The sequence below is a fragment of the Chroicocephalus ridibundus genome, chromosome 1, assembly GCF_963924245.1.
Source record: "Chroicocephalus ridibundus chromosome 1, bChrRid1.1, whole genome shotgun sequence".
NCBI lineage: Eukaryota > Metazoa > Chordata > Aves > Charadriiformes > Laridae > Chroicocephalus > Chroicocephalus ridibundus.
Genome location: NC_086284.1, coordinates 21,977,497 through 22,004,472, shown reverse-complemented (window position 1 = coordinate 22,004,472; position 26,976 = coordinate 21,977,497). Strand labels below are relative to the sequence as shown.

Sequence of the window (26,976 nt, the reverse complement as noted above, 5' to 3'; positions counted from 1 at the left end):
CATCTTTTCATGTGTCTTTTATGCATCTTCAGTAGGGGTTTTGAATTTATATCAGCAATTAAGAGAGAAAGATGACTGCAAACTCCATCCCTCAAATGCATCATGAACCCAAATTTTATTCCCATGTCCTGTAAAACTCCTCCCTCTCTCCCAAATGCTTTAAGGAAAAAAAAACAACCACCAAACCAAACCCCCAAACAAAACAAACCGCCTCCAAAATTAATAGCCTTTGACAAACTACCTGCTGTGTCAACTCTTGGAGCATTACCAGACATTTTGAGGTTAGACTGTACAACAGTTTCTAAAAAGCATCTATATTATATGGACATTTGTTCAAAAACATTTTGTCCCCCCACCTGGAACAGCTCAAACATTTAACACGTGCTGTACAGCGCTGAGCGCATGCGCACGACACCCTGACGCGGACAACGCAGGAGTGATGGAGGAAGGGGTCACTGCAACAGAAGGAAACACCAGCAGCCCCTTTCCTTATGTTACACACAGTGACTAAAAAACTGCAGCTACACAAAGTCCCAAGTGCTGGTGGTGGTGACATCCCCGATTCTCAGCCAGTGCTCTTCATGCATTTCAGGTGTTCACGCTTCATAAAATGAGGTATCATCTAGCATACTCCCGAGAGCTGGAGGTACCAAGTCTGCTCAAAACCAGACTTGTGAACATCCCGTCAACACTGTTTGTTTGCAGAAAGGAAAGGCAACTATTCTAAATCGAACCAGAAAGGAGCAGCTGTATGTCACGTTGCTGTTCTAGTTTCATACAGCTTTATGTGACATTCCACAAAATTGAAATAGTGTGCTTTGTTACGTACTCTTTCAGCATCTCTTAAATAGGAAAGTTTTAAACTTTCACAAACCAAAAATTAAAAACGGGTTAACTGAACTTAATATTAAGAAGTCACATTTCTTAAAAGGTTGCGTACTACATCTGCACCATTTTGATGGTGAGCACTCAAATACACTAAGAATTTATCCACAATAGTTTTGCTAATAAGATAGGCACATAGTGGCATGTAAACTACACCTGGCAACCAGAACAGCAAAGGCACAATCTGGACTTTTTTTTTTTCTTCCTCTTTTTTCCTTTTTTTTTTTTTTTTTTAAACTTTTCAAGATGTTGGTTAATTTACAAAGAAAAATATTCTATACTTCATGCAGAAGTATTACAGTTGTATTTTATAGCACAGGACCATTACAGAACTGCTGTCACCTGATAAAATGGGTCATTTAAATAATAAAATAAAATAAAAAGATAGCAGCTCTTTGCACTGAGGAACTGAATTTTTGACTGAAAGGGCAGTACATGTTCTCATCTGTCAGGCTGAGAGTATCTGGAACCCTCGATGTATCTTCTCGTCTAGAAGAAGCCTCGCCTGCACAGTCAAGGTAGTTACAACTTCTCTGGTTCACTATTTTCGGCTTAACGTTTGTTTTCCCATCTCTCTCGACTAACCACTCAGAAGTTGAGACCTCTCTAAAATTCTCCATTGCTTCTCTAACACAACAGTCGTTTTAAACCGCTGCTTGCGATCCTCTGTGAGCGGAGCCTGTTCAGGTGTCTTTGTTCGTCCCTGCAGCCCCAATCGCGTTTGTTCAGAGGGAATCGCTCTGAGCCGCTTTCTCACTGGGAGACACCAGCAGGAAAAGTTTCAAACCAGAACCCAGCCCTCAGCAATTCTAAGTTAAATCTAATGCAGTGACTTCAAAGTGTAATTTCTGCCCACGGCTCTAAGAACATGACAGTTCTGCATTTTACATAGAAACATTACAGTTGTTAGAGTAAGTAGAAAATTTTAGTTTACAAATCAAAAAGATCTTTCTATTAAAAAAGACATTTTACGTAGTTACCTTAAATAGTTCTTATATGCACCATTCCACATTGTGGAAAAGCTGAAATATGCAGTCTGGACTCCACGAGTTAAAGAAAACCAGAGTTATATGTATTGGCACAAATACTTACATCTACATCTGTACAAAGTAAAAAAAGCTGACAACCCTGTCCCGGCGGCGCAGCGCACTGAGCTGCTCCCCAGCACACGCTTTCCTACGGGACTGCCAACGAGTGACAGCCAGATGGGAACTGGTCTTCAGAGCGTGGTGCCAAAAAGCTCCAAACTGCTTTGTCAGTCTCTGAACAGAGGAATGAGGAGTAGCTCCAGAAGAGCGTCAGTCCACGCAGCACATGCGGCGCCAGGGTCACTGCAGCTGCACTCGGTAGGCGCCTATTAGCAGCTTTACCTGGAAAAGCAAACAAAGGTCTCATATAAAGGTTGTTCACACGTAACTACTGCGTTAAACACTTCTAATAGGGAAGCACGAGAAAAGGCACACAATTGCTACTGACTAAGATGGGGGGGAAAAAAAAAAGGAGGTGTCAATCTGTGTTTAATCAAATGAGTTCCTGGCAGCCCTACTGAAACAGGAATGGCTTGTGAAGGACCCGGGTAGAGCACCACTGCCTGAGGTGGTGCTGAGTTAGCCACAAACCTGAACTAGGCACACACACATACTTTCATCTGAATATGGAGTTCAATTTTTTTCATTGTAAACAAACAAACAAAAAAAAAGCACAATAAAACACTTAAGAGTATAAGTTTTAAAGCTGAAGATCTAGAAAATTTACTGGTGCATCTTCCAAGGATAAAAACAAATTCTACCAGAATGGGATCTGTTATTCATCTTGCAACATGTAGTGGGACTATTGCCCAAACCACCGGTAAAATACAACAGACTACTGAAAAGCAAACTGCATATCCTAGTAAAAACTTCCAAGTTTTCCCGAACACGCAAGCATAAACATTGGTATGCAAAAAATAACTGGCACTCTATCTGTTAGTCGTTAAATTCACAATATAAATGGGAAAACTGTTTAGCTGTAACATCGTTGTATCCTGGTGCGTGAACAGTTCTGACATTACGACAGAACTAACACCCTCGGAGTGTTCCTAAGTTCTGGCAATGTCACAGGATGGAGCTATAACGGATGGGAACCGGGATGAGGAGACAGTGGGAAGTCCTCAGTTTTACAGTTACAACATACAAGTAGGAAGCATTTAGACTACGGAAGAGTTATTGTATAAAAAAATTAATATACACATTTAATTCTGAGAGCAACCTGTACCTTGGCAGTAGGAGCTTCTGCCAACCGTATAAAAAGCTTGTTAAGGCCTGCAGTAGGGCTGAAGGAATAAATAAAGTGACTGTCCTAAAGGGAAAAAGAAAACGCACAGAGTTAATGGCAGGATACGGCTGGAAGCGCTGTATGAGTGGACTAACAGAACACAACATTTTAACATTCAGCCTTTTTTGAAAGTTGCGTATACTGCAAAGAACTTTTGATGCAACGACAGAGAAAACAAGACAACTTTAAAAAGCATGCACAGCAATGCGTTTAATTTAAAAAAAATAATATCAAGAAACAGAAGTTAATCATTAGAAATATGAGGGAGGTTATTAAAACAAAGCAAAGTAGTTATATTTAAGAACTTAACTTGGGTCAAAAATTTGAGAAGCCAGGTGAATTTGAGAAGTGAAACAGCTTTAAATTCAGCATTCCCACCTGCCTGCTCAAACCAAGTCCCAGAAGGGCTGAGGCTGGAAGGGACCTCTGGAGGTCATCCAGTCCAACCAGGCACCGCCTGGGGCTCACACAGGGCCACCCAGCAGCAGCTTGCCCAGGACTATGCCCGCGCCTTTTAAAGCATAAGTTTTTATGGAGTCTGGTACGTGCAAGGTTTGTGGTTCTCTCCATATACAAAGAAAAATTAAGTTTTATTTAAAAAACCCCACCCCATCATGATAAAAAAAAAGCTTCATCACAATACTCAAAATCCAAATTAAGGCACTAAGATTTCCCAGGCTGCTCCATAAAGACTTTATAAAGTAGTTTTTCAGTCAATAGGAAAAGATTTACCAAAAATACAGGGAGCTGGAATTTGTCGTTTAAAACCACAGCTTGTACACTGCATGGTCCACAGAGCCGAGCAATGACATCTTTACCAAAGAAATTTGCGTGGAAAACAAAGAGAAGAATTCCAGATCCTGAAAGGGAAGTCACATGAATGCAACATGAGATGCCTTAGTTAGAACAACCGCATACACTGAACCTTTGAAGACAGTTAGGTACAATATATATAAAAATATAAACATTATATTGTATATATATATTGAACACCAATGGAGTATCAAAGCAACATGCAGAAATCCAATAATCTCCCATGCCAGCAGATCCCAGCACAGAACACAACTGACTCGGTCACTAAGTTGAGGTCTTTTGGCAGCAGAAAGAACGTGACGTGGCTGTTCGAAAGGCGAGCAAACGACAGGGCAATGCTCGGTGTGGTTCACCTCTCTGTTTTAGGTTTATCTAAGGAGAGTTACGGAATTTAATGTGCTTTGGCTTGTCTGTTCCCTTGGCAGGGAGAAGCGAGCCAAGTCAATTATAGAGCTTTATGAACTGCACTGAAATTCAATAAGCAACAGCCTTCAATACCCACAAATGCCTCATTTTAATACATAAACTTACATAAGGTTTCTTAATTCTATCAAGGATACCAATAATTAAGAACTGGAAGACTTATATTACAACTCTTAACAACCAGAAAACCAGGCAGACACAACCACTTTCCATCTTCGTTGAAGTGGTACTGCAGTCACAGTCATGTATTATTTCAAGAAAAATCGCTATCAGTAGACGTTTTCCTGATATACTCCAAAGGTGAATAAAAACGACTCGGCTAAGCCAAGCATTAGAGGTTAGTATCTGGATTCCTGAAAGAATGAAGACACATTCCCAAGGATCTTGGCAATTTCATTCCCAGCTTTTTCAAAGGGTCTAAGGGCAAACCAGAGTTGACTGATGCTGGCTGCTTTTTATAGTGTTTCTAGACTGTGTTTGTATCATGCCAGCGCTGAGACTGTCCTCGGAGACTCCCATGTGTTAGGTACTGTCTACAAAACAAGACGATCCACTATGAGATTGTCTAAACACGCTCTTAGATTAAGATTTTTCAAAATTAGGAATTCTAAGGTAAACCGCTCCTTTCCTATAATACCTGTCACTTAGCCGTGTAACCCTCACAGGGCTAACGTAACCTGTGAACAGAGGAAAGAAGTGGTGCATGTGGCAATAAAAAAACCTCTTAAAAACAAAGATACACACAAAGCCCACCCACAACGCATCAAAACATCGTTGTTCTCCCTACACTCCGTAACTGGAGCATCCTTAATGTAATGTACTGCAATACAGTAAGTCATACAAAACTAATTTCACATAGCAGATACTTTAAGACATACTTACAAGGCAGTTTCTTAAAAAAAACAAAGCCCAAAATCAAACCAACCCAAACACCATCACCACCCCCCCAACCCCCCCTACCTTCTGGCACATTTTGTGGGGGTTTATAGTTAAAATCCGTAGAAAAGTCTGGCCCTTCACAGAGACGATGACATGCAATTGGAAAGACCGGCTCCAGCAAAGCAAGACGAGCTTCAAAATAATCCCTGATGGTATCTTCTGCTACTCTGGAGAGCCTGAAAGACCAAACAAGTGAGGCATGTACTTCACATCATAAAATGACTTTACCAGACAGACCTCATGAAAGCTGACGCGGAAAAGGATTCCGGGATTACCTTTTTGGATTCCTGATTTTCAGGAGCGAATGCCTTCATCACTCCAACATCATTTACACACAGATGAACCCCAAGCCCCAATACTTTCTTAATAAAGTATTGATCTATCAGGTCCACAATAACAAAAAGCTGAGACAAATGCACTGCGGCAGCTTGAAAACCATTCCAATTAGCCAGGTATTTTGAAGGCTCTTTATGTACAAAGATGTCCCTGAAACAACAGCACGTTCCTCGTGGCTAAACAGAAACAGGCACCCACTCCCCCAGCCTGGCTGACTCACCAACCTGATGCCAAGTAAGTCACTGTATAATTTTACCGGCAATACTATTGGAAAAATGCAGGTCCCGGTTAAACTCTACTAATAATGCAGTGAAAAAGTAGCAAGGCTACCATTAAAGAGCCAAACTGGGGGGGGTTGGGGTTTTTTTTGGGTGTGGGGAGGGTTTAATTTAAGCGAGTAGTGCAGCCTTCAAAGACGGACCACATTAACCTTTACAAGGTTACCTTGGCACCTTTACAAGCAGGTTACCAAGTAATCCTCTTCAGAAAGCCCTTTTGACACAAATGGGTTTTAAAAGCTTTTGCAAGGCACAGGTCCCGACTCTCAGCTTTGCAGCTTTTTCAGCTGTTGGTCAGAGCAGAGTCCCCCGCTCCGTGCCAGCCCAGACCACCATCTGCAAATTTCTAAAACTGATGCGTTTGGCAGCAAAGAAGCCACACGAACTGCCACACCAAAGCAAGCCCAGAGCTTCCAGATGCCAGACAAAGCCGTATTAAATATGGGAAATTAAACAGTTGTCTTTTTTCAGTACACTGTCCTAGTTTCCAGCAATCTGATTTAGAGGCATCTAAAACTAGAGACTGCAGCCAAATCACACCTCTCCTTACATCTACTTAATCCCTTCTAAAATCCCCTGCGCTTGCAACCACAGCATTCTGCAACAACAAGATCCGTAATTCAGTTTTTCTGTGCAAAAATATTCCTCTGTTTCAAACCTATCACTAAATCATTCCACAGGGTGGCCTGGAGAACCAGCCTCATGGCTTTGGGTTATTTTATTTTGTTGTTGTTTTCTGATTTTATTTTAAATTTTGACCTTTTAATCTGTCCCAAGGTGACGTGTGTCACTGCCCTGGGCCTGTCCTCACAGAAGCTACTCTATTTCTGATCATCTTTATTTTTCCTTTTTGCTTCGTCTGTTTTTGCAATAAGGTAACTGGAATGGTACGTGCTATTTCAGGCATTCAGACACCATGGATTTACATTTTATTTTCAGATCCGCTACTGCTACATTATCTTCCTTTTTTGATTGACAAGAAGCACTGAACTGGTACTTTCAGGTAACGAATCTAGAAGTTTCCTCAGTCGGTAATTACTCCCTGTATAATTGACATTACCACAGTGATACCCCACAGACATCAGATTAGCCAAAACTGAAAGTGGCAGATTTTAAACAGGAAACAAACCGGAAAAGGCATCAAATAGCAAATAAGTGACAAAGTTTCAATACACTGAACAGCAGGTACCAGAGCACTTCTATCTGCATCCTTGCTGTTGCCTTCAAACCCTTCACTCACAAGTCATGCTTTCCTTTCCTGGGGGAAAATCAACATACTCCACTTATCCACTTCAGCTGCCCCTGCTGACTTTAACTTCTACGTTTGAAAAATTATTATTAGTTTTTACGCTGTTAGCACTTATTTTTTTCCCCATTTAGCCTGCTGTAGGAAGAAAACATTCCTTCTAGCTTCTATCTGCTCAGGAGAGATGTTCGATGCAGTGATCTACAATACCTCAGACAAGCTTTACAGTGTGTTAAAAATACTGGCATGACAATACTTTCCTCCCAGTATGAAACCGGACCAGAACACTGGGTCAGCAAAAATCATTAGCACAAAGTCTAGCTGGAAGCCAGTCGCTACTGAAGTACCCTCGAGGTCAATACTGGGTCCGGTCCTGTTTACCATCTTCATTAATGGCCTGGATGACGGGGCAGAGCGTACCCTCAGCAAGTTTGCAGGGGACACAAAACTGGGAGGAGTGGCTGATATACCACAAGGTCATGCTGCCATCCAGCGGGACCTTGACAGGCTGGACAAAATGGGCCAACACGAACACCATGAAGTTCAACAAGGAGAAGTACAAAGTCCTGCACGTGGGGAGGAACAACCCCAGGCACCAGTGCGTACTGGGGGCCAGCCAGCTGGAAAACACCTTGGCAGAAAAGGACCTAGAGGACACCAGGCTGAACACGAGCCAGCAACGTGCCCTTGCTGCAAAGGCCGACGATGCTAAGCTGCATTAAGTCAAGTATTGCCAGTAGTCCAATGGATTCCCCTCTCCTCATCACTGGTGAGACCACACCTGGCGTACTACATCCAGTTCCAGGCTCCTAAGAGAGACATGGAAATACTGGAGAGAGCCCACAAAGATGACGAAGGGAGTGGAGCATCTGACACAAGAGGAAAGGCTGAGAGAGCTGGGACTGTTCAGCCTGGAGAAAAGAAGGCTCAGCAGATCTTATGAACGTGTATGTATCAATAAACACCTGAAGGGAGGGGGCAAAAAACAATAGAGCCCGGGTCTCTTCAGAGGTGCGCAGTGACTGAACAAGGGGCAATGGGCACAAACTGAAACACAGGAGGTTCCCTCTGAACACCAGGAAAGACATTTTTACCATGAGGGTGACTGAGCACTGTCACAGGTTGCCCAAGGAGGTTGTGGAGTCTCCATCCTTGGAGATTTTCAAAAGCTGTCTGGACAGGGACCTGGGTAACCAGCTCTAGGTGGCCCTGCTTCAGCAGGGGGGTTGGACAAGATGACCTCCAAAGGTTCCTTCCAACCTCACTCATTCTGTGTTGCTGTGATTCTGTAATTTTGTAACTGAGTTCCTTTAGAATTGCTAGGCAAATACAACCTTGCCCAGGAAATGTATTTATTTGTATTTTACTGGTTTGCACTAATACTTTTTCTACCTGACATTTCACTTTGCAAACGTTCCACAGATTTCTCTGCCTTACAGAAGCACTCCCTAACCTCCATTATGACCTCCGCTGCAATTATTGTATGTGAGTGTTTGCTTATAGACCTATAGACCTATTAGACTTTTTAGATATTTTAGTATACTTAAATTTAGTATTAAATAAGATTATAAAGGAAAGAGCACTAATAATTATTTAAACCAGAGTAAGAATATTGGTAGTACTACAGCACGTATCAGTGACCACCACACGGCAGTTTCTGTCAAGACACATGTAGGACATTAGCTGATGGGAAACACAAGAGATCAGAGACAGAAAACAGCCAGGGCTTTCTAAACACTAAAATAGAAAAGAATGAGCTTGGACTAAAAATTACTTGACAGCCTGTCTTATATTATATAGATAAATCGTTAGGATAAAATCATCATAAAACAATAAAAGGATCTTGCACGGAGACAGTGTTCTTCCCGCACTAACTATGCATTCATGGCAAAATCTCACCTGCTGCAGAAGCTCTGAGACTGTCCTTGAGTCTACTCCAAGTTTAAACATTGTTGACTACAGTTTTCTGTCCTGATATGTTAACTATCAGTATTCCTACAAATTGATATTTTAAGAGCTTGCTCTTTCAATGTTTAAATGCTCACCCGCTCTAGACAAACCTACTTTGGCAGGGGGGTTGGACTAGATGATCTCCAGAGGTCCCTTCCAACCCCTACCATTCTGTGATTCTCTTTTATTTTGTCTCCGTTTAGCGTCCATATTCACAGAATCACAGAATGGTTTGGGTTGGAAGGGACCTTGAAGATCATCTAGTTCCAATCCCCTGCCCTGGGCAGGGACACCTCCCACTAGACCAGGCTGCTCAAAGCCCCATCCAGCCTGGCCTTGAACACTTCCAGGGATGGGGCATCCACAGCTTCCCTGTGCAACCTGTTCCTGTGCCTCACCACCCTCACAGTATATTCATCAGCTCAGTACATTTTTACATGACATGAATGTTTCACATACCACATACAGTACGTTACACTTCAGTCATTCTGTTCTGCATGAAGATTTTTATTTTCATCATTTACTGGCCTAAAAGTTTTACCCCTGGTACTGTCAGCTCACAGCTAACGTTTAAGGGTCCAACAACACCCTATCTATCTGCACTGTCTTTGCATGGTGTTTTTGTTTGGCATTCTTTTGTTTGTTTCTGATTTTTTTAAATGCTTTTCTGCAAGGTATTTTATTTGGCATGCCCTAATAAGGGTTTACAATCAACTGTCCAGCGCTTTTTAGTTTTCCCGGCCGCTGCATTTCCAGTTTAATAAATCTTTCACTTCTAGTAATCCCCTTTTTCTTCTTTCCACCTTTCTACTCAGTGTTTAAGCAAGTGTCTGCTAATTCTCTTAGCTCACATAGTTTTCATTTCACATGATTTATTAGTTCACTTTCTGCCCAAATCACATCTGTTTTCTTTCCTAAAATCCCTCCCTCTTCCCCTTGACTTAAAACTGAAATTATGACATGCCGAGTATTGCAAACTTCACCAGAACAAACTTCAAAGTACAGTTTACTCACGTTTCCAAATGACTCTTGAGCTGCTCGTACACCAGGACGTTATTACATTGTTTTGCAAAATGCAGCGCGCTGTTCTGATGTTTTGACAAAATGTTACAGTCTGCTCCGCTTTCAATCATAAGCCGCACTATATCAGAATTCCCTCTTTTACAAGCCTGTGCAGAAAGCGAGAAGATGGAAGGATGGACAACAATGACAAATCCCCCGTTAGAAAACAGCACAACACTGAAGTAAGCAGAAGTGCAGAAATCAATTAAAAAAAAATAATAGTTACAATTCGGAAAAACAAGCTTAGATATTTGCTCTGCAAATGCTAACACAACTTGAAACTCAGGATCCCACTCCATAAATGTTTTATCTTTACCCAGGCACCACTACACATCTGATCCCACAGAAGCAGCAACACTCAGGATTACCAAGTGGACTAGGGAAAGAAAAATAGAAAACAGATAAACCCCTAAAGTTCTGTGAAAATATCTAATCTGCTGAAGTTCAGAACTGTAAACTTTCTTGCAATTGTTTATCCGAATAAATGGGTTTCTGCAGAACTATTCAGAATTACTAAAGCAACACTTCCAAGTGTCTGTTCCTAGGAATCTCAGTTCAAATGGTACTCCAGGCATGCAGTAAGTTAACAGAATTTGCCCCGAATCGTTGTTTAGCTATGTTAGACAGTCACTGTTTCCAAGGCCGTTCAGTGTTACTTACGGCATGGATTTCAGGGGATGTCAACCAAAGACTTGACAAAAGTACAGGGAAGTCTAAAGAAAGCTTTACTTTGAAGAACGCAAACACACTCTCTTGGTCACTTGCTTTTAAAACACTGACAATTTAGGGAAAGGCACGACAGATATACATTTCTATCTTCATGAGGCCTTTCAAACGTTATCTTCTGAAATTTGTTTCAGCTCTGAACTTTCATCTGTGCTTTCAATCCATAATCTTCCATAAATAAATAAAACCACCCACAGCCCCCCAACAAAATCCCACAAAAATCAAACACCATCTCAGAGAAAAAAAAATTAAGTGCCAAGAATTCCCCCCCCCTTCTAAAAGGTACGATCCAACTCCTACAGTTAAATGATAGTGACTTGATAAACACATTTACATGTTTATCCACACACAGCTAAACTTGTTCCAGTAAGTTACTGGAAATGAAGATGCTGTTCTTTGTATCTGCACAGCAAAACAAATACCCAGAATAAGTCACTGTAGGCTGCCAATTATAAAGTGTGTACAGCTGTGCATCACATACCAATATGTATTATGTATTAAATACATTAAAAACAGTGAAGGTCAAAACTGAAGTTCATGGAGGCAGCCAAATTATGAGGAGATTTTGGACTGAAGTGGCTGAGGAAACCACAAGTGTGTTATCATCTTCTTTACAGAAAATGTGAATTCCCCACACTTGTTAAGCTCTGCAGAGGATAGAAGAGAAACAATCCCACATTGTCTTGGACAGAAAAGCTTTTGTAGCCTCTTCTGCAAACAAACTGCCTCACGCAGCCTACATATAAATATAGCGTGTTTATCAGCAAGGGGAACTTTGGTGAAATTATTTGATCCAAACAAAAAAAAAAATATTAAGAGGACTACAGACTGTTTTAAGGGTCTTAGAATTTTCCCATTACAACAAAATTAAAAGAAAGGAAAATTAAAAATTTCCTTTGTGATGGGGGGAGTAAAGGTGCAGAACAGGCAGTGGGAAGGAGACTGCAAACCAGTTATTTTATTTCTGTCCTGCAATGAAACGCCAGAAGTCAATCACAGCAACACCCAAGTGAAAGATTCTCCTTTCTGGAATTTTTCTCTTTCTGCTGACAACCAGATTATCTCAAGTTTAAGATCACATCTGCATTTCTTTGAGCAAAACAATGGAAGAGGATGATGAGCCACATTTAGCACTGTATGCTGACAGCATCTGCATTTATTGTTTAGATATAACAGTATGTTACAAAAATGGATTAAAACACTGCCTAGATGAGTTAAGAGTAGTATTTGCATTTCAAATATAGTACATGTTCCCTAAATCAATTCTACAAATACGTTTTTATGTTTTATTAGCTTGCCAAAAGTATTTATTATTAAACCGCACCAGGACAAACATTGAATTTACCTTCATTAAAGCAGTTTCACCACTGCTCTGCTGCATGTTCACATACGCCCCAGCTTCCAGAAGAATAGCTACTGTTGTTAGAAAATTCTGAAAAAAACCCACAAACCCACAAGACAAGTAAGTAGAAAATATTCTGGTTTTGTTTCAGAATATATAGCGACATTTATTTAAAAATCCATCAGTAAAATCCAAAGCATGAGGCATGACACAATTAACATTGTTCTCTCCTATGGCTAGCAAAGAGCAATTCAGATTCAGGCAAGTGGACAGCCGTGAATATTTACAATTCTTACTTTTTTCTAGATCTTGCAGTAGTGAACAGCACAGGAAGAAAACAGTACGTTTGCATTAACCAACAAACTGGAATCAAGCCCCCTTCTGGCCTTGTACCTACTGCACACAGGAAAACACACGAACCAACTTGGAAGAAAAGAGCGCACCCATGAAACATTCTCTAACTTACTAGTCTAGTTGGTCTGAGCTTGAGCAGAGCTCGCCACCATCTCCATCTCCCAACTCTCAAATAGTAAACCCTGCTTAATCAGAGATTTACTCTCCAAGTCCCCCAAGTTTGGATCCTGTGTAGCCGGAGATCGTAACAAGCAATTCTAACACAAGAACTTCAGCCCCCGCGACAGCAAAATTCAGAGACATCCTTTGCCTCCACTCCTTTACCTCCGCTTTCCCTCTAGGTAACCCTATGATATTTTCTACTCAGGGTAGGGTTTGTGATCAGGATTTATTTACACTAGAGTAATCACAGCTGCTGAAATTATGCAGTTAAGGTCACCCTGCTATATCCTGCTAAGTACCTTTTAGGCATCATCCAAGGGAAAAAAATTGCGTACCACTTTAAATGTAAGTAAAAGAGCCAAGAAACAAAATACAACAATAACGAAGCCAACCTTCTCAGCAGCATGTATCAATGCAGTTGTTCCATTTTTCTGTCTACCATTAACTTTAGCTCCTTTCCTGATTAGGACCCGGAGAAGGTCATCGTGCCCACCAGCAGCTGCAAGCATTACTAGGGTCATTCCACTTGAGTCCTGCAACAAGAATCATTGTATTAAAACAAAAATAAAAAAATTAAAAACTTTAAGATAAATCAAAGCCGAAAGACAAAAATTGCAAGTGCATCAACAGATTTCACAGAGATTCCCCTCCCTGGCAGAAGAATTCACACATGCATGGCTGCCAAATACTGACAAACTATCACTTCCCGCTTCTCTTGTCCACAGGCCTCACACTCTGAGCTCCATAATCTGCAAAACCCATAACGTTCCGAGGACCAGAATAAGAAGGAGGAAAGCCAGAACAAGCCAGGAAGAAAGGCAGCAAGGTATCTGAGGGTGGAGAAAACAGCAAGACAGTGGAAGACGAAATCAGCAGCCACTGGAGGAAAAATACGATGGCTCAAGACACCTGCTACCACAATGCTGCTTTGGGATTTTATCAAAGCATGAGGTGACTTCTGTGCGTGGCCAGTCTCCTCACTCATTCTTGAATTTTCCACCAGTCACTACAATTCAAAGATCACATACTTTCCTCAGTAGTTCATTTGGCATTTTTTTCTACTATGCTACAGAAGTCTTAGCATAATGTACAGTTCTCAAAATGCTACATAATGCAACTATACGAGATCACCCGTGAAAACACTGATACCAGAAATCTTAATTCTCAAAAATGGAACTATATTACTATTTAACAGGAAAATAGATCCTTCAAAGAAAAAACATTTAGAACACAGCTGATGAAGAACTGGCAGCAAACTAATTATTCACGGAGTGAAATGGTCCCAGCCTGTCGAACAGAACATTCAATTTTATTTTATTTTTTATGTATAGACTTTTTACATAGTTTAGCCACTTCACCTAATGGGTATCATCATTCCTTACACCATGTAAAGTTCTACATTTAACATTCAGTTAAATCCAGTGTGCAAATGTGCTGCAAATCCAGCTACTGGGATGCTTCTACCAATTTTACTTCTATCAAACTTAATTTTTTCTTTGGAAGAAGTGGAAAACAAATATCGAAGACTCAAACTCTGTGCTCCCTTTTCTCAGTTTCTGCTTTTTTTCCAAGGTGAGACACAAATCTGCTATGAGGAAGAGGGGAAAATTTTTCAAATCCAAATTTGTACTCTTTCCTCCCATCCCCCTCCAATACTTCTACTGCAGAAAAATTACCTCTTGATCCAGATTATATTCCTCGTTTGAAGAAAGTGCCATCTTTACTGTCATATAATCCCCACTTTTAACAGCATCTCTCAGGAGCGCTAGAAAATAAATTCAATGCAGTTATAGGATATTTCACTTTGAAACGCCATCTAAGAAATACCCCTTCCTCCCAGCAACTACTCACTACTTGATATCGGTTCTGTCAACACATGATTCTCATCTTCTCCATCAAGATGCTTCTGAAAGTCTTCTAGTGTCAGCCATTCTAACTGCATGTCCATACCCAAACTCAAGACTTGCTGCTTGCCATCTACCATGTATAAGATTTTACGAAAGAAAAAACATAAAATAAGTCACTTATAAATTTCCAAACCATTCACTGCTTGCCATTGCTTCAATGATGGATCAGCAGCTTAACATCCTACTACTTTTCATTCAAAGAGACTCTGGAAGTCAGCATGGAACGGTTCCAAACAATGAAGGCTATGTTACAAATGGACACAAAATGCTTTTACCTGAAACAAACTGCTTATTTGTTGTAAGAAATCAGGCTGAAGTGGTAACAGATGGTGAACACTCCATTACCGTAATAGCAGAAACACACTGAAAAGTTATCAATGAGTTTCAAAAGAAAACATCCTTTCAGCCTCCTGGGGAGACAAGAATTGGAGCACTAAAAGATGCAAGCAGGAATGGAGAAAATATTAACTGCAGTGCTCAACTTTCCCTTGCATTTGTTTCTACCTACTGCTCACCAGAGCTCTCCATTTGACACAAATCCCCACCTACTCCATCGCCTTCTGCAGCAGTGTAAGTCCATGTGTCTGTTCCATCTCTTATTATGTTCCCCCTTTCCTTGTACACCTTGCTGTCTTTTGATTTTTCTATGAATTTATATTCTAGTGAAGATCTTTTTCTTTTGCAGTTATTCTCAGAATATTCACTGTTTTCCTCTGAAGCTACATTAAACAAGTCAAATGCACGTTTGATGTCCTTAAAGCCTAGAATATTAAGAGAGCTACCAAGAGTAACTCTTGAGCCACTAAAGACTATTACTTAACAAAGTTTAAATGAGTGACCAGAGTCCGTTTAGAAGAGGTCTGTTCTCTTTCCGTACGTTAATCATTGCTGAAGTGTAGCAGCAAGCTTAACAACATAAGCCAAAAATCAGGGAGAACTAGTTCACCTCCAGCTGCCCTGACAAGCCCGAGTTCTGACTGCTTTCAACACGGTACCGTCTTCTTTTAAAGAAATATAGTTTAGAATTATGTGTAAATTACTACTTTGAAAATACAGTTCAGTATCTGTAATGAACTAACAGAGGACACGTGCTGTATAAGGAAAAATAATTAATCATTGTTTGTTACTATTTTTCTTGAGCATTGTCAGCATCCATGCTACTTTTAGTGAAAGATGTCTGTCTAGCAACAGCAATTTGAACCATCACAGCTCCTCCTGTATCCATTCACGATTATCAAAGGTGGAGTTACCCAGCTTTCCTCAGTTCATCAGAGTAGTGAGGGAATTTATCCTGAATAAAATCATCCAGAATTTTACTGAGATCAAGAGTGGTAACATTAATACTCCATTATACTACTAAGAATAGAAATAAAACCCAGACATTTTTCTTCTTGTATCAAATCATTCAGTTCTGGTGATATTTTAAGGGTTGTATAAGGTAACTCATCATTGTGGCTAAAGGAAGAGGCAAGAAATTTGTCTAATGGGAACCTCTATTAGTTTTTCTAAACATTGAAAGTGTGTATTTATAATGTCATCTGAACACTTCAGGAACAGCCAATAGTTGGATTAATTCTTCTAAAATAAGATTACTGTTACATGCTACAGAAGCATAGTTGACAATATTAAATGCAAAAGGGCAAAATCTTGACTTGTCTACAAACACGTTAGATTCCTATACGCTTCCATGCTTCATACATGAAAGTACAGCATTCGCATGAAGCATATATTAACAAAGCCATTAAACAGCAGACTACTTCTTCCAAAAATAAAAGCAGAAATTCTTGTTTCTAGCATGTGGTACAAAAACTATACTAGTAGAAATAAGAGGAGAATGTCCTGAAGGGTGTTCCCCTTCTCCCTTTTAAAGCAGTTCGAACTTACTTTTTAGGCCCTTTTGTTCTTTCCCACTCTTTTCTTCTTTTTCAGACTCTTTTTTTTGAGGTTTTTCTTTTGTTTCAGTTTTTGTTACTTCTTTCTCCTGATAGATTTGAGAACAAAGATCAAATTAAAGTGGTAGAGAAAAAATGGAAAATAAACTTTCACCACTCCAATGAGAAAATATATTTAAAAGTAATACTACTCAAACCTGTATACAACAGACTTAAGAAGAATTAAACAGGCGTGTCAGAAGTTAAGTCTGTGAAAGCTTCTTCTGTGAAAGAAAAGGTGTTATTTCCAAAATAAAACAAATTGAATTCAGACTTCTACTGCATCCCAGCCAAGCAAAGTACTTTATGGCATGAGATGCAGATATGCCAAAACCAGTATTTTTGAAGTAAATTCAAAATGATGACCTCTTCATTTGTTACAAATATCAAACCTGAATAGAATGTAATTATTTCACAGTATTTGAAGCCCCGCATTCAAAGTGGTTACGATAGCACTGACTTGAACCTTAACCTGAGAAAACTTGAGATTTGTATACAGAAGGTTCCAAGTTTTCCAGTTTACACATACAGAACATTACGGCAAGAGTAATTTGTGAAAAACATTCAGAAAAATCCACCCAAACTCACCATATCCCCACAGAAGACTGAGCTTAGCAATATCACAGAAGAAATTTATGGTAGATGTAGATATACAATCAAATTCGCCAAAACAGAATTGAACTGCCTCCACCAAAGGCTGCCTTTCTCCTCCTGTAATCCTCTCTCTCCATTCAGCCAGCAAATTCCAAACTGCAGAGTAGGTGGGACAAGGCTCCTTGGCATTGTTTTGTATCAGCCCCCGACACTAACCTGGGACATGGAATAGCCCTGGCTTTCTGAAAAACTGCCCCAAAAGAAGTCCCCATCAGAACTACCGACTGAATTTATCATTAAATGCTGCCATTTCTTTGACATACAAAAAAATAGATTAATTTGGTGTATCATGAGGTGTTAGCAGAGCTGAAACATTTAATCCGTATTTCTCATCATCTCCCCTCCAAAAAACCCTTAGCTTTTGATCACTGACATTACTACCTAGTAGCACAGACAGCTGTTGATGCCGACAGACGCTCAGCATTTAGGAGGGGACCCGTAACTTACTAAAGGGATTACCAGATACTTGCTACTCAGAGAGGCTGTTAAAACCAGTAATCGTCAATTCTGTTCCAGATTTCCAATTACCGATCAGATGCACAACGTACACTGCACATTTATTTTTGGAGATAGATCAAGTGGAAAGAATCGTTCAGCATGCAAACTGACTCCAAATAGAGGATACTATATTATAAATTGACATGACAGTGTTCTGTAATCAGAGCTACGTAAGGAAAGTAGCTTTCATTTTCAGACAGGTAGCTGAAACACGTGCAATGATTTTATTTGGAAAGAGTTATCAGTTATCTGCTTGGGCCAATAACTTAGTGAAGTCAAAAAACCTCTACAACTCTCCACCAAACCCATCCATATAGTAAATCCACAGAAAACACTGTTTAAGCCTCCTAGAAAAAAAAAAAAAAAAAGCAAAATGCCCTCCTTGGTACCTTGGAGCACAACCTCCTATGGAGCACAGCCATGAGAAAGGCATACAGCAACTTACTGAGAGCGCTGGCTGAAGAGCCATAAGCAAACTGCTGATTTCTTCATGTTTGGGGTGACAGGATTTTTATACTACTTGTAAATAAAACAGAATTCCAAAGATTTATCTGATATCACTACTGATGTCTCTCTCTCATGAACGCTATAGCCTTGAACTACAAGAAAATACTTGAGTAATAGAGTGTCATACCATTTCAGTTAATTAAATAACTTTTTGAAACTGGGCTATGCCTCATAGTAATTGCTTAACCTTGTTTACAAGAGCTTTCACCACTAAATTCCTGCAAAAACACTACTTTGTGTAGCTCTGCTCTGAGATTATTCCACATAATTCTCTACCCCAAAACTTCCTTGTTTAAGTCAGCCTACTCCATACATACAACAGTCTTAAGCAGAGGACCACAGCTGAACTGACAGAAGAAACTTGCCACCACAAAATTATGGCCTCAAAAGAAGCGGGATATAATCCACTAAGTATCAAGGTGTTTCTGAGCAGAAAGTGGCTTCTCTGAGCAGTCCAAGTTTTATGATCTGCAAACTGCATTAGAACAGCTGAAAGAAATTATATTCTCAGAAACATTCCAGAAATGCTGTTTTATTTTTTCCATTATTTTTTTCCCTTTTACCTTTACTATCCTGCTCTTCTTAAAACACTACCGTATTAAAGAAGGAAAAATAAATATTCCAATATTTGTTTACCTCATTTCTTAGAACAGGTACAGCATTTGTAATTAATATGAAACCATGTCATGAAACTAAGCATTCTCTATAAGCACCCCAGGAATTCCAACAAGACAAGCCAGCTGCACAATTATCTGGGAGACTCAAGTTTAGAAGCGATTTCAGCATTCCAATTCTCAGGTAGGTACTAACGCATGTAAGGTATAATGGAGTGGCTGGCTTTTGAGAGAGATCAAGTATGCGTTTTAACTCAAAAGTGCACTTCATTGTGCCATGTTGGATGGACAGTTGCTCAAGACTGAATGTTTTACTAGACAAGTAGAAAAAAGTCAAACTGCGGCAACTGTTGAAGGTGGGGGGAACAAAGCTAAAAATGACAGCATGCTTTGGAGGAACAGTAAATTTAATTCTAAGTAAGTACACATAAAAACCAGGAGAAATTCATACTCTCACATTTTGAGACACCCTTCTCCCCTAAAGCAGTCCCTCCTTTATAGAGTTCAGGATCCAGAAATTTTTCAGTCTCTCCTCTACATTGTGCAGTGGGCTTTCTTTAGCATCACCCAGGCCATTAACTTTCCAATTTGCATTTTCTTCTTTGCCATCATGAACAGTAGCCTTTTGAGATATCTGTACCTTGCAGGTTTGATTTAACCTCCAGCCCCCACCTCAATGCCTTAACATTGCTTACCTCCCCAGCTGAATCAGTGGACTTGGATCCTCTTTCATCAGCACCCAATTTCAAACCCTTCTGCGCTGGTGAAGGAGCAGGTGACACCTTCTCCAACTCTCCCGGTACCGTTTTTACTTTTTCTTGACCTTTTTGCTTTTTGTGCATGCTTTTCTTCTCTAAATAGATATCCTGAGTTTCCACTTTTCTACCTTCCTCTTTATAATCTTCAGCTTTCTGAATTTTTTTCTTCTTTCTTTTAATCTTAACATCAATACTATCATCTTCATTACTCGCTGATCCATCAAGATGTCTATCGGCAACGGAATCTTTTTCAGCAAGTTCTTGTTCCAGTCTCTCTTCTCCACTTACTAGCTTTTGCTTCTCATCTTTATTTTCAGAATTTAAGTCTGAATTTTCATTATCAGTTCCTTGAGAAAACACATCATCGAGAGTACTTGACTCTGAGTCAAACTGAACATCTCCACACTTCTCCTTCCGTGATTTTTTATTTTCTTTAGAATCTTCTTTAGATTTTATTTTTAAATCTTTAACATCTCCCTTCTTTTTCTTGATTTCTTTAGTATCTTCTTTCCTTTGCTTCTTTGGGTCCTTTGAATCCTCCTTGGTTTCTGAAGTCCTTTTTTTTGGTTTTGAATCTGAAACCAAAGTATCTGAGGAATTTTCACATTCTGTTCTGGGTTTTTCTTTGAGTTTTGCAGACTTAGACTTTTTCTTCTTCAGATCATCTGGACTTCTGTCCTCTCCATCTTTTGACTTCTTCTTTTTTTTCTTTGGTGAAACATCATCTTTTGTTTCACTTTGCCAGTCACTGTCAGATTCTGCTTCAAATACATCATCATTTAGAGATAGTTTCTAAAAGGTAAGGAAAAAAAGAAACATTTCTTTCTCCACTGAAATGTATCATTTGGGTGTAAACTACACAAAAATGGTAGCGGTAGTGCTTGGAAAAAGTAAATCTTCAAGCACTTGAATCTTTTTGTCACTGCAAATATCATTCCTAATTTGCAAATACAGTTTTAGCTCACCTAAATTACATTACTAACCGTTTGAATGACAATCTATATATAAACAAAGTCAAGTAAACCAATCAGACATCCAACAATCACATTCCAGAACAGAAACAGATCTGAACTATTTTACATCAAAAACAATTAATCTGACTTTGTAAAATTTACCTATAGGTTTCCCAGAAGAAGGGTACCAGTTTTCAAAAAAAGACTCTTACTCTTCATTTTCAAACTGACCAAGCAGTTCAGTTAAAAAAAGAAGAGAAAAAGCCATATGCTGCTTTCTTGCAATTAATTTTTCTGTATTCCTATCCTAGCAAATTTTATGGCTAACATGCAAAAACTCATCAATCTATTACACAAAGACGGAAACTGAATTGAGCTGTGCCCACCTTCACAGACAAGACAGTGTGCATGTGGGTAGGGAAAGGGGGTTGCTCATGTTGTCAAAAATAAAACAAAATGACCATATATCATTTATATAGTCCTATTAAAAGGTGAAATAACGTTTAGAAGGATTTAGAGTCTACAAGCAAACTTGTCAGTTAATAATAAAAAAAAGCCCTTAACCAGAGAGCAGCAACAATATTCAGTTTCACATGAAGCAAAATACTTATGGATCAAAGAGATGCTTTAAGTCTTCCTATTTCCAGGTCCCAAATGTCTTCCCTTCTCCCTCCCCCCATTAGCAGAGCCCAGATAGGGAATACGTCTTCAGTGGAAGATATTAAAAGGTGAAACACACCTGTAGGTCTTTTTTAACAGGTTTAGGCTTATTGTCCACAATTTTTTTTCTGAATTCAAGCAGCACTTCTTTGCAGTCTTCCAAATGAACCTCTGGTTCCCAGGTATCATCATCGGAAGTATATCCTTTCCACCGTACTTTGTAGAGAATTTTACCCTGTAAGAAAAAACCCCAACATTTAATACAATACAGCACCGTATTCATCATCTACTCAATTCTTGGGGATCTCGGTGGATATATCATTTTGTGTATATAGAAATGAATATAATGGGAGTTCAACCCAATGTTGACATAAGAATTCTCAGAATTATTTCCATCTGCAACACAAACTGAACTACGTATGTTGTAGAACATTTCAGTAGTTGGAGTGGTTTTATCGAAAACATTTGTAATATCTAAAATTTGTTCAGAACCACAGCTACAATGTACAAATCATAAATTCATAGTCATTTTAGCAAAATGGATTTTCTGACAGTTATGAAACTTTTTTTAAAGTTGTAATACTTCCACAAAAATTCTAAGCTTGAATTGCTTCTTTTCTTCTCTTTGCTGAAAAAATTGATATAAAACCTTGAAATTTATAATGCATTAATACCATTCACCTGGTTTTATATTGGAATTTATAACGTTAGATTTGTAATCAGTGCTGCTTTTGATAAACTGAAATACCAACAATCAGAAAAAACACAAAGCCACCAGTGAGATCAAGTTAGACCTAGACAAAATCTGAGTATGTGCATCTCAGTGGAGTTAGTTACAAAAATTTTGGTAAAAGATTACACATGAAAGCCCTAAACCAATTGTTTCAATAGTATTTATCTTCACCATAGGATGAAATTGCACCTTTAAGTCTCTATCTTGTTATTTCACTAGATTAGAAAGTTTTTTACCATGTAAAAAAAACAACCCCAAAAACATTGTACCAAATCATCTTTTGCCTTTCTCCTAAATAAAGTAGTCTGAATCCTTATGTTTCTCAAGATAGACTCCTTTTCTTGTTGAGAAGCAAGGCTTATCTGCTTGGACTCAGCACGTTGCTGATATAGCCAGACAAGTGGCAACCTGGGGCCTCCTGCGCCAAGCTTAACGAAAAAGCAGAGACATGTCCTATGAAATCAATGCGGTCACCTTTGTTGACTAAACCTCTTCAAAACAGATGTATGACAAAAGCTAGCATCAAACTTAAGAAAATCCATTGTCCATACAGAAAAGGTAATAATGAATTTGAGGCAACATAGCCATTCCTGAACTTCTTTTCTAAGAAAACAAAACAACAAACTAACAACCAAACCCCGAAAAAAAGTATTAGCGAATGTACTACAGAAAGCACCTTTGGAGATGAAAAATAATAATATCTCTTTCTAGGAAAAATAGATTGATAACGCTCTGAAAGATCCTACACTGCCAACCAAGCCCAGAGAAGGAAAGCTTCAGAACTGTCATTTGACACTTACTATTAAATCTATTTATATCCATAAATGTATGTTTTTGCCTGAGCACCATTAACCTTTGACTAAGTGTATATATATGCCATTAAACTTTAGCAATCAACTCTACTTACAATCTTCTGTATTTTACTTACCGGACATATAAATAAATAGCCTATATTCAGACACATTAGTGTAATACTTATAATTTAGCTTAACCATACACTCTTGATTTAGGAACTAGTTTTCAAAATCATGTTCACTTGCCTCTGTCTCTTTCTTCTAATGGCTGTACTCATGAAATAAATGACCAGTAACTTTCTTATTACAGTGGCAGAATAACTTCAGTTATCAGGGGTCTCAAGAACTATCAAGTAAAATGCCCCGCTCAAAGCGGGGCCAACTAGATCAGGCTGCTCAGAAACCTGCCCAGTCAAGGGTATCTATTCAGATTTCCCCGTGTTCCAGCTTGTGCCCACTGCCTCTCTCATCCGTTCACTGTGCACCTCTGAGAAGGATCTGACTCTGTCCTCTCTACATCCTCCCATTAAGTAGATATAGATACCACTATGATCACCCCTGATTCTTCTCTTCTTTTGGCAGAGCAAACCCAGCTGTCTCAGGCTCTTGTGCTCCAGCTCCCTAAACTGTTTTCATAACCCTCCACTTCAGTACGCCCATGTCTCTTCTGTCCTGGGGAGCCCACAACTCTGACACAGCACTCTGGGTGTATCTCAGCAGTGCTGAGAAGAGGACAAACCATCTCCCTCGATCTGCTGGCTATACTCTCGGATGCTGCTATCCGCCTTTGCTGCAAGAACTGCTGACTCATGTCCACATCTGTGGGGACTCACGGCTCCCTTCCTGCAAATCTGCTTGCTAGCCAGCTGGCCTCTCACCTGTGTCTGGTGGTACAGGGCTATGCCATTTCAGACACAGGACTTCAGTCAGCTGCAGAGCTACTGTTACACCCTTGTAACTCAGGCGCAAAATGAGTCAGAAGTCCTTTTTTAATTAATTGAGAAAGATGGATAAAATAAAGTCTAATGCAAATATAAGACTATTTGGCTGTTGAATGACTCTATATCCTGTACTTGGAGAGTGATACAAAAATGTAGCTTGTGTTAAGATGGGAGATTGATCATTATACTAAATATACATACACAGCCTACACACACAGTGTATGTATGTGTGTACATATACACACACTGATCCATCAACATTATTTTACTCAACATTGCTATTTCTTTCCTCTGTATCCCTTACAAATAATAGAACACTTCCAAAAATTTTTATACTGCTGTAGTTTCTATAAGAAGTAGCAATGGGCTAAAACCAACTTGTACAGAAAGGAGCATCACCATGTCATTAAAAAGCAGTTAAGGTTACCCATTTCCACTGGGGAATGTCACGAGCCTGTTGTTTTAGTACAAAAACAACTGCGGTGCATTGTGAAAGGCTTTCAGATATACTGAGAGGAAACATTTCCAAACTTTTATTGCTTGTCCTCTTAAGTAGGACGTGTTTATGTGTTGTTTATTAGCAGGTCTCACTCCCCAGCCCAATCCCATCCCAGGAGTGCTGTCTCTCCTGCTACCACTACTATCGGCTCCAGCAACACCAGGACCATGAATGACAAGGGCTTCTCTGTGCAGTGCTCTCCATCTCTCCCGCTTCTGCAACTGTGACACGGGAACACACCCACTGGCCTTATGCTGGCCGCGACAGTGGCTGACTCGGTGTGTCTGCCTCGACTTTGTATGGGACTTGGGAATCTGCAAGCTGGGAACCACTACTCTAAAGCAGACTACGTAAAATATACTCCACTGAATATAACACACAGCTTTTTCCAGCCATTTCAGAAGTTTGGACTGGGTGCGAGTACCCGTCTTGCCCTGTATTTCTGAAGCACAGGAACATGGTCCCCATTGAAGAGCAACGGATAGGTGACCTGATGCAACTAGAGCCCACACTGCAAAGCTACAACCAACACATAATGGGTAAGGCACACGCATGCAGTAAAGCTAACTGCACCGACCCAGGCTGGAAACATCAAATGCATACAGCTCAGAACCTGCTGCAGAACAGGCTGCTTGGACAAGGAAGATGACAGAAAGAATGGACATTACACACCTTTTTAAGAGATGGGACTTGATGTATTCTGGTACTCTTTAGAAGTGTGTGGAATGGTATGACACCCCCCCAGCCTACAGATTTTAGTTTCCACTGCTGGGAGGGGGAGGAGAAAGAAAAAAAGGAGTCCTCTTCTTTCCAACCTGATTGATTATTTTGACCAACACTTCACACAGGCAAAGCTATAAATACTGTATTACCTTGAAAGCATAACATTCTTAAGCCATCAAGATATTTCAGCCAAGATGCAACCTAATCACCACAAATACCCAAGAAATTCTTGATCTGAAGGTTCTCCAATGTTTCAAAACAATGTTTCTCCAATGTTTCAAAACCCTGATGTATTACACTGAGCAGGCAGAATTCTATACTATCATGTACCTGACTGAAGCCTAAAATAAAATCCATACATTATTAAAATAAACAATTTTCAGACACAAAATCATTAAAAAAAAAAAGTTTTGTTAATTACTTTTTGTATTTGATGTTTAGGAAATTTTAGAAGAACTTCAACCAGCCTAGGCTGCTTTCAAAGAAAGAAAAGAAGGTATAGTATTTCTGTCTAAACAAAGTAAAGACCACCACAGAGTTATTTTAATTGGAAGAAGTCTCTCTTATTTTAAGAGGTCTTCCACATATTTTATAAGCCAGTAAACGCAGTCTCACTAAACATACCCTGAAACCACCTCCAAGCTCTCCATTATATTAAATCCTGCTCATTCCTGCACTCAAACACTTTACATCAAAACACTACTGCAGTTCCCCCTTAAGAACAGAGAGTAATTTAACAATGCAGACAAAACAAGACACCTTAGTAAAGACACTCCAGATTTAGTCTCTTTAGCCAAAGCCGTAAGATACAAAAAGCTTCCTTGCAAAATTACGCGCGGCGTGTTTTAACTTACAATTATAACGGAACTACTATTTTTGCATGGTCGGTGGAGGGAAATCTGCCTGAGCAGCCCGCACTGCCCACCCGCCCGCAGGGAAAGGCTCCCAGGCCCACCCCGCCGCCAGCCCGCGGCTCACAGCCGCCCCCGGACACCTCCCCGGGGACCCGGGCGAAACCTGACCCCCGGGCAGCCGCCGGCCACGCTGAGGAGGCGGCCGGGCCGCCCGCCAGCCCCGCTGCCGCGGCCTCCCCGAGGGACCTGCCACCGCCCCGCCCGGGGGGCCCGCCGCGGTGCCGGGAGAGCGGCCGGAGGCGCCGCGCACTCACCCCCTCGGTCTTCACGTCGAGGATCTTCTCCACCTCGAACACGTCCTCCTCCTCCTCGCTCTCGCCGCCGCCACTGGCCTCCCCGCCGGCTGCCGCTCCCGCCGCCGCTCCCGCCGCCTTGCCAGCCCCGCTGCTGTCTTCCTCCCCGTCCTCCTCATCCTCCGCCGCAGCCGCCGTCTCCTCCTCTTCCTCCGCCCCCTCCAGCCTGGCCGCCGCCGCCTCAGCTCCGCTCCCGGCCGCCGCCATTTTGGGCCGAATTTCAAACGACAACGGTGAAAAGCGGCTGCGACATCCACCGTGGGGCCAGGAGGGAGCGAGGCAGCGGCCCCAGCCAATAGGCGCCCCGCCAGCCCGTGACGCGCAGGGGCGGGGCCCCCAGCCCTGAGGCCTCCGTGCCCTCAGCGGCGGCGGGAGGCCCCGCCGGGGCCGCGGGATCCCGCCGGTCCCGCCCCGGGGCGGGCTGTTTTCAGGCCCGGGGGCCCGCCGCAGTGCCGGGAGCCCCGGTCCTGTCAGCGGGGGGTCTCCCGGGGCCCCCTTTCTCCAAAGCCTGATCGGCCCCCGCCTCAGGTCTCGCTGCTGGGCGCACGGCCCCGCTCCAGAGAAGGGAGGCGGTTCCCGGCGGCGCTGGAAGGCACGTTGGCGCTGCCGACCTGCCTGGCAGGAGGTGCGGTGGCCGGGTGTGCCTGGTTTGTCCGAATAAAATGACGAGAGCGTGCGGAGTGTCCCGGTACAAAGGTGTTTGCCCTCGGCTGGGTGAGGTTTTGGGGAAACGCACAAGAAAGACGTACACGGACGCCTCAGGATGAA

The 26,976-nt window shown here is 41.0% G+C and overlaps 1 protein-coding gene across 2 annotated transcripts; it reads right to left on the bottom strand.

The window, feature by feature from the left end:
• Positions 1–94: 94 nt before the first annotated feature.
• MPHOSPH8 (M-phase phosphoprotein 8) lies at positions 95–26,463 on the bottom strand. 2 transcript variants are annotated; one of them, XM_063330727.1, is made up of 14 exons: positions 26,170–26,463; positions 21,391–21,546; positions 19,636–20,490; positions 16,621–16,717; positions 15,252–15,497; positions 14,681–14,806; positions 14,506–14,594; positions 13,222–13,362; positions 12,317–12,403; positions 10,198–10,352; positions 5,395–5,549; positions 3,931–4,058; positions 3,139–3,222; positions 95–2,255 (listed from the first exon to the last, which is right to left on the bottom strand). In XM_063330727.1, the coding sequence occupies exons 1-14, from the start codon at positions 26,413–26,415 to the stop codon at positions 2,214–2,216; spliced, it is 2,607 nt and encodes an 868-aa protein (XP_063186797.1). In that variant the 5' UTR covers positions 26,416–26,463; the 3' UTR covers positions 95–2,213. The 2 variants fall into 2 exon arrangements, with proteins under 2 accessions (XP_063186797.1, XP_063186787.1); XM_063330717.1 differs by lacking the exon at positions 15,252–15,497 and having other exon boundaries at positions 26,170–26,459.
• Positions 26,464–26,976: the final 513 nt, after the last annotated feature.

Coding starts and splice junctions, on each gene's coding strand:
- MPHOSPH8 (XM_063330727.1), bottom strand. CDS start 26,415: ATGGCGGCGGCCGGGAGCGGAGCTGAGGCGGCGGCGGCCAGGCTGGAG. Junction 15,498..16,620: donor AGAACAAAAGGGCCTAAAAA/GTAAGTTCGAAC, acceptor TTAATATTCTAG/GCTTTAAGGACATCAAACGT. Junction 5,550..10,197: donor CTCAAGAGTCATTTGGAAAC/GTGAGTAAACTG, acceptor TTGGTCTTTCAG/GCTCTCCAGAGTAGCAGAAG.